General features: G+C 35.7%; 1 protein-coding gene across 1 annotated transcript; it reads left to right on the plus strand.

Annotated features, from left to right (window-relative positions):
* Window positions 1-1,447: 1,447 nt before the first annotated feature.
* Window positions 1,448-3,169, plus strand: LOC144424244 (uncharacterized). Its single transcript, XM_078113363.1, has one exon. It carries the CDS (start codon window positions 1,448-1,450, stop codon window positions 3,167-3,169), a length of 1,722 nt encoding a protein of 573 aa, XP_077969489.1.
* Window positions 3,170-8,648: the final 5,479 nt, after the last annotated feature.

Below are 8,648 nucleotides of genomic sequence, written 5' to 3' on the forward strand. Positions count from 1 at the left end.
ATCTGTTCTCAAATAAATTCTCAATAAATGAACATTTGTGCGACGAAAGAAGTCATAAGATATATTGATATAAGTGAATCATTGTATTTAATATATTAAGACAAATTTACCGTTAATAGTGAAACAAGGAAACACTGAAAACAAAACGAGAAAATCAGACAATTGTGAAGTTACAAATTACATTATTCGCTATTTGATTAAGGTTTGATTAAGGTTACTATTGAAATAATTTATATACTATTTTGTTGTAATTGACTTCATGATGAATGTGGCTAAAAGTGAAGACAACATTTGTTTTGCTCAGCGATCTGAATCAACAACATCAGTTTTTGAAAAAACTTTCGGGGACAGTTGGTGTAGTACTCCACAATTTTCCTCATTAGTTAAAGGCCTGAAGAAGGACATTATGCAGATGCTGAAAAATGAAATCAAAGCATTGGTAGAAATCAACTGTAGAAAATTGATGGATGTTGAACAAGTCACAAAGTCTCAGGATTCACAGACCAAAGTCATCCTAACAGATATCATTTCCTCACAAGAATATGTAATGAATGAATTCAAAGAACAGGAATGTAAGATAAATAAACTGCAAAAGCTAATGGATGACTGCCAGTCTGATATAAATCTTCTGAAGCAAAATATATCTGAATTTCAAAAGAATGAACAACAATACAGACAAACAATAGATGAGATGGATCAGTCAAACAGGAGAAATCTCCTTGAAATACATGGCTATCCTGTTATGCAGAATGAAAACACTATGGTGATTGTGAAGGATGTTGCTAAAATGGCTGGTGTAGAAATAAAGCCATCATCCATTGAAAATTCTTATAGATTGAAAATTTCTGACAAGTCCATTTATCCCCCAATTATCATGGTCAAGTTTTTTGATGTGAATCTTCGTGACAAAATTTTCAGCGGCCGAAAAAATATACAGAAGCAATTTAAGAATAATGCAGGAGATGCTTGGTACTTATCTATTCGAGAAAATCTAACAAAACAAAGGAGAGCTCTATTCAAAGAAGCAAAAAGCCTGGTAAAATCCAATGGCTACAAGTTTATATGGACAAATAATGGTGATATATTGGTACGCAAAACTCCTAAGGCAAGAGTTCTTAAAGTGATGAATCAGAAAAGTCTTCTAAAGATTTGTTAAAATTGCATATGCATTGTATATGTTTCAACAGAAAAGCAAAAGTTATCAAGTTCAGATTTTCTTTTTGGGAAGTATACACCATTACCTTGCTGCTTTTATATTCTTGTTCACTTTGGTGGATAAATGGACATGTCTTGAAAGGCTTTCAACTGTGTTCTAACTAAGGATTCACTATCACCATATTTATCTGATGAACCAAATAATGTGTATCCGAATAGAAATGTATCTGAATATATGACAGTTGAAGATGTTAACAGTATCTTAACATCAAAGCGGTTTTTCTTAATACATATGAATGTCAGATCTTTGCAGAAGAATGTTGACTCACTTCAGAGTTTGTTATGTCAATTCAGTCATCTTCCAACTGCAATTGCTATAACTGAGACAAAGCTCACCGACCATTCTACTTTGAACATTCAGCTTCCACACTACAATTTTGTGAATATTAATTCCAGGACCAATGCTGGTGGTGTGGGATTCTATATCCTTGAAAATAAGAAATATAATATTTTGAACTTCCCAGGTCAAGAAAGCTTGGATTATGAAAGTATTTGGCTGGAATTGGAACAAAAACAATCAAACAAATCTGTAATACTAGGGTCAGTGTACAGGCATCCTAGACAAGATAACGTGAAGTTCTTGGAATTCATGGATGAAATGTTGTGTTCGCTAAATCGAAAAAACTGTCATTATTATATTTTGGGAGATATGAATATCAATTTGCTGCAGTCAAATAGCAAGAATATTCTTGATTATGTGAACATGCTTCAATCAAATTTCTCGTTTCAATTAATTTGCCAACCAACTAGAGTGACAGACACTTCATCGACCCTAATTGATCATATTTACACAAATTGTCTTAATGCCAATCTTGTACCAGGAATATTATTGAGCGATATTTCCGACCATTTCCCTGTATTTTGTCTGAGCAAAATGAACACTCTTGATAAAAATTCAAAAAGACCTAGAAAACATTGTATGAAAAATTTTAATTTGGATAACTTCAGAAGTGAAGTCTTCGACAACTTTTCCATACTGCCAGATGAAAATTCAACTCCATCACAGCTTGAACAACTTAGTGCAGAATTTATAGATACGTTCAAACGCTTAATTGACAAACATGCACCAATTCGCAAGTTGAGTCGTAAGCAGATGACACTGCTGTCAAAACCATGGCTCAGTCATAATCTACTCAAATCAATCAATCACAGGAATTCTTTGTACAAGTCTCACTTCATCTCTGGTTCATTGGACCAAAAAGCTCACTATAAGAAATATGCCAAAACTGTTCAGCGTTCTATTGAAGAAGCAAAGCGAGTATATTATACAAACAAATTTAAAGAAAGCAAATCTAATTCAAAGGAAACTTGGAAGACAATAAAGTCCTTAATCTCGCCCAAAAGGAATTTATCTTTCCCTGAAGAAATTCTAAATGGAAATGGTTCCATTGTTAAAAATCCATTGGAAATAACCAATTGTTTCAACAACTATTTTGTGTCTATTGGAAATTCTCTTTCGTCCAAGCTTCCGAATTCTGATGTTTTCAAACACTATGTGCAAAGGCAGGTCAAAAGTACCGTTTATCTGGAACCAGTGAGTGAAAATGAACTATTAGCTGAACTAACCAAAATTAATATAAACAAGGCTATTGGGCCTGATAATATTCCACTAAAATTCATTAAGTTTACAGCTGATATTATATCTCCCTACTTAGCAAGTCTGTTTTCTTTGTGTATAAAAAATGGGATTTTTCCATCAATTTTTAAAATTGCCAGAGTAACACCACTCCACAAAGCTGGAGATCGTAAAGTTTTGTCAAATTATCGTCCCATTTCTGTACTCTCCTCCATTTCCAAAATTTTTGAACGTTTGATTTACACACGCTTAAAACTATTTTTTGACAAGCACAATGTTATAAGTGACTATCAATTTGGTTTCCGTGAGGGCTGTAGTACCACCCATGCCGTGCTTGATATCATGACATCTGCTATGGATGACTTAGAGAACAATTAAATTAATTGTAATGTTTTTCTTGACTTATCGAAAGCTTTCGATACTGTAAATCATTCTATTTTGCTAACCAAACTGTCCATGTATGGTATTCGTGGTGTTGCTGGTAAATTACTGACTAGCTACCTGTGGCAGCGAAGTCAATATGTCAAATTAGATTCCACAACTTCACAATATCTCCCAATATCTTGCGGAGTTCCACAGGGCTCAATTTTGGGGCCTTTACTTTTTATAATCTATGTTAATGATTTAAATAATGCTACAAATAGTGACACCAGAATGTTTGCTGATGACACATGTATTGCTAAAAGCCACCACTGCCCTCATACTCTTCAAATTCTCATAAATAATGAAATAAGCAAAGTGGATGTCTGGATGAGAGCAAATAAATTGACTGTAAATTATTCTAAATCGACCTATATGCTTTCTCACCAAAAAAATATAAGTAAAGCTTTCCATGTATCTTTTGGTGATAAAATGTTAATTGAAGTGTCATGCATGAAATATCTTGGGATAATTATTGACAACAAATTTAAATGGCATGCTCATACTGAATATCTATATAGCAAGTTATCAAGAGTGACTGGGATTATGTTCAAACTTAGACACTATTTGACATTGCATGCTTTAAAAATCATTTACTATTCATTATTTCATTCTTGTATTCTGTATGGTATCGTAACTTGGGGTTGTTGTGACAAAACCAGTCTTAACAAATTACAGCTAATCCAAAATAAAGCAATTCGAGCCATCTGCGGGGTGCCACGCTGGGCAAATTTGAGTAGTTATTACAAAATCCTTGGTATTCTTAAAATAAAAGATCTATATTTTTATGAAATGGGAAGGCTCATGTATCAAGCGGTAAATAGCACTGCCCCTCGCGTAATACAACAATATTTTGTTACAACAAAAAATGCACATACATATGGTACTCGTTCATCTCGAAAGGGAGGATTATTTGTACCACGATTTTCATCCTCGCGGGCCCAAAATTCCATAAAGTACCAGGGTGTGAGAATTTGGAACGATATTAACGAAAACCTAAAGGAAATTCCCAGTTTTAATGTTTTTTCCAAGAAGTTTTTCCAGTCTTTTCTGAATAAGTACTGATTCATAACTTTTCTACTTGTACGTTTTTATTTTGTGTGATATAAAACTAAACGCTTTTTCTTGCCGCTTCTATTTTAAATTCGTCTCAATATGTGTCACATTACTCTTGTTGCTCAATTGTTAGTTACAACAAGTTAAAATGTTTTATAATTGGTATAATATAAAATGTAATCTGTCAACCTTTTTTATGCCAGGAGAGTTGTTTCGATTTAGTGACCGTATGGTCCTTCCAACCTCCTATCAATTCCGTTGTTAGTCGATTTATTCTTCTTTTACCTATCGTATGTTGTTGTTTGTGTTTGATTTATTGGCTAATGACTGGATGATGAATTAACTTCTATCTATCTATCTATCTTACAGGCACATTGTTCAAACCAATTTCCTAGGATTTTTTTCTCTTGTTCTGATTGAAAACACACTCCTTTAAGTTGAAAACGAAATCAGTTATGACCGATAAGAACAAACCATACAAATTGCCCCCTCCTCCCATAAAAAAAGTTTTAGAAATCTGGGACGTTTTGCGTAAACATTTTATTCTCTTTAGAATATGTTCTAAATCTAGATGACCTTCCCGGCGACCAGGAATTCCAGTCTTTAATTTGTCAATTGTTTGAGGAGTGTTTTTATACACATTTTATACACACACCCGGGGTGCGAGGGATGGGACGCCTCCCCTCAATATTTTTTTCTGAACCTGAACACATCTTGTGTTTCACCTACAAAATTATCATTGTGTTTTCAACGAGCGATAGTCGCAACTCGCAGCGGGAACAAACGATTGTTATAGGTTACTCTGTGATAACTATTTTCTTACAATAATGTACTCGTGGACGTCTGATGCATCCTCGCAGTCGATTCTAAAAAGTATTTGAATACTCAATATTTGCCGCTTGGCCTATCTTTTTACGTTACGAATTTCATGGACAGCTCGAGTATGATTTGATGACAAACATCATTGCTTTTACTATATTGCAGGGGTGGCCAACTTGCTTTCGGCCGCAATCGACTAAAGTTTTCAAATTAGATAGCGATCGACTGGTATGTAATATAAGGCCATTCACAAAAACGAACGAATATGCAAACAACTGTACACACATATTCACCGCTGCCAATAAGCTCGACTCTGTGGGCGCACTTTTGTTCTATTTAATTTGATTATGTAATTGTACCCGAAGTAAATTTTCATCATTCATTTGAGATTTATTCGAATCATACAATTCAGATCTACATCCTGCCCCATTTTTGTAGTCGAGTGTTGAAAGTTCTTCAAAAAATCTGGCCAAATATCCATATTATCTGAAAAGCAAAAAATAACTATTCTCAAACTATAAATGTTTCATGACTACTTGCACTTGAGTATCTAATTTACAAATTCCTCCAAGTTCGATTGCTTAGAATCGGAAAAATATTGGGCGTTCCGATCCCACTGTTACAGTTACGAATACAGTTTATCACACTTACTCTCGGTGTGAGACAACAACATTCGCATACTGAAGAAGCTATTGTAGGATCGTTTCTCAGTCGAGATTTACTATATTCGGCAAGTTTATTATTCATAAACCATAACAGCGGCGAAAGTTTTATTTGTTAGATGAAAATGTGCTCTAACGGGTTTCTGCAGACTCAAATACTGCGCAGGATGTATATATAGTATTTTACCCATGTACAGTACTGTATTCGTCCTGTTTTACAGCACAACAGGCGCTTCATGAAACTGGTTCAATGCCAAATTTTGGGGTATGTTATTGAATTCACTCAATATCAGACGCGATCGACTACTCGAGACGGGGCAGTCGACCGGTCGATCGCGACCGACGTGTTGAACATCCCTGCTTTATTGCAACGTCGTTTTTGCACACTGAAATTGACATATAAGATTTTCATGCCTCAAAAACGACCTAAAATATGACCGTATTCAGTGCTTGAGATGTGAAATAATCGCCCCACTCCACCGCACTTTTTATGGAGATCAATTCACTAAATTAAATGAAGTTTTTATTAAGTTACATTGCAGTGGCTTTACGGCGACATTAAATTACAAAACGCTAGGTGTTGGCAAAGAAAATATTTTTATTAAATATCGAATATTTTTAATATCTAACAGGAGTCCAGAACGCTAGCCATCCCAATGTTTGTAATTTACATTTTCGCCCATATATTCCTTTACAATTATCAATTCTCACACAACGGCAGATATCGAAATTTGGTTTTTATATACCTGGCAGAACTAAGCGTTCGCATCGAAGTCGTATGTTCGTATGTTAACGACAACTATTAAGGAGTGAATTCAGGACAAACTTATTTTATTCTGATTTTTATCTTTTACATCGTCATTGCATTCATCATCACCTTTTGTGAATTAACCCTCCCAATTTCAAACGAACAATATTATCTTGACTTACACCGGTATGTGGATATTTATAAAGACTATAGTTGTCTAACGCATTGGTTCCCAAACTGTTGGTCGCGACCCCGGATGGGGCCGCGTGAAGATTTTCCGGGGTCGCCTAATTTCTGTTAAACATGCGCATACAAGTGACTAGGATTTGAAAGTTAGAAAGTGAAATTTGTTTCAGTCGGCAGGTTCGGTACAAGTGCATAACTTCGTATTTTTCAGAAATAACTCGACCATTTATTGTCGAAACGGCGCTAAAAGTACTGGGTAAAGCTGGTCGGCAGGTACCGGTATTAGTAAATGTAATTGAGTGACAAGGTTGCGATCGCCAATAATGTATTTTTCCTTTTATGTTTTTTTTGATCATGTTACATCCGAATGAGTAGTTGACCCGCTGGTACGCAAAGCAGATTTTTCCAGGCTGCGAGAAATTATGTTAGTTTGTTCATTTGTACTATAGTGTAGCCGCTTGGTTAACAAATATACAAAGCAAAGTAACTTTATTTGGCTGTTGGCCCTTAACTAGGTGTTCGACAAGTAGGGTATTGATTGCCAGGCTGTTCCTGGGCCGAGTAATTACACTTTAGGTTTCGATCAGTTGCGAAAGCGCTTTTTTAATTCGCGCACGTGGCTAAATTCTACGAGTAGGCTAGGTCTTTTTTCAACATCGCCTCCACATAAAAGTGAACATCTTCGTATTGCAATATTTGTAGTTAGACGTTTTATACATAATTTGAAAGGGCTTCGAGCAGTCATGCACGAAACCACAACAAGTTCTAGCACAATGAAAGGCACTTAAAAGCTGTGATTCCGTACATGTTTTCCCTATTTTACGTTCATGCCCTGTTTTACTTTCGAATTAATAATGGAGCAATCTGTAATATGTTAACATTGAACTAAAAATAATAAAGACACGGTACTAAATAAGATTTCAAATTTATGTATATTCAGAAGCAAATCTTACTATTTCTAAAGTATCGTACGCATGCTCACAATCTACCATATTTTATCAAGTTCGTCTATGTCTCGCCAAAAAACTCTTATAATTCTGATCTAAGAGATTTTTACACCGTGGTTTACATACGATGTGTCTTGTTCATGTGTCTACAAATCTTCCAAGTTTTCCCAGTTTTTCCGGCGCATTGCCGGACTTGTTCGTATTTATTTTTGGGCCAATGTTCACCGTCAACGTCTACTTGTAGTCGATATACAGGTACAATTGTTCCCATTGAGGCAATTGAAACTGATATACTGATTTTTCGCGAGTATCTGTAGGCTTGGATTTAATGAAAATCGGGGTCGCGAAAAAAAAAGTTTGGGGACCATCTAGCTCGTGCAAAGCGAACAACGCATGTCATAAGATCAATAACCGAATTTTTGTGCCTGCAACTACTAGAAAGCCTAAGTTGAAAAAAGATGCGGCCCGCGGTTCACCTAATTATTTGTATTTGGCCCGCCTATATTAAACGTTGCACACACCTATTTTGAGGAAAGCCCAGAACTTCCCCAGTGCCACCACAAAACATTCATTATTCACCGATTAAGCTAATTTATCTTCTTTTTCAACCCAACATGGACCGATTACGGCATGTTTGGAAATGGCTACTCATGCCGTGAGTGATACTGTGCACTTCAGCATAAAATCAAGTGAGGGCTTGACAATTTCAGCAACGGATGCTAGAATGTCTCTTATACGTTTTCACTCAAAGCGAGGCTTGAATATGCCACATTTGAATACAATGGTAAACGTACATTTGAACCCACGTACATTTGAACCCATGCGTATATCCGCGGGTTCAATCTATATGCGGGTGCTAAAACCCATGGGTTAGGGTGAGTATGAGTTCAAATATCCGTAAAACAAAAACACTTCCATAGGTGCAATTGTCATGGGTTCAAATGTAATGGAACCGATTCCCATATTTAATGTTAGTTTGACGGTACAATATTTTCACAAGGGAGGGCGCTAGCGTTGGT

Source organism: Styela clava, chromosome 6 (genome assembly GCF_964204865.1).
Source record: "Styela clava chromosome 6, kaStyClav1.hap1.2, whole genome shotgun sequence".
Lineage (NCBI taxonomy): Eukaryota > Metazoa > Chordata > Ascidiacea > Stolidobranchia > Styelidae > Styela > Styela clava.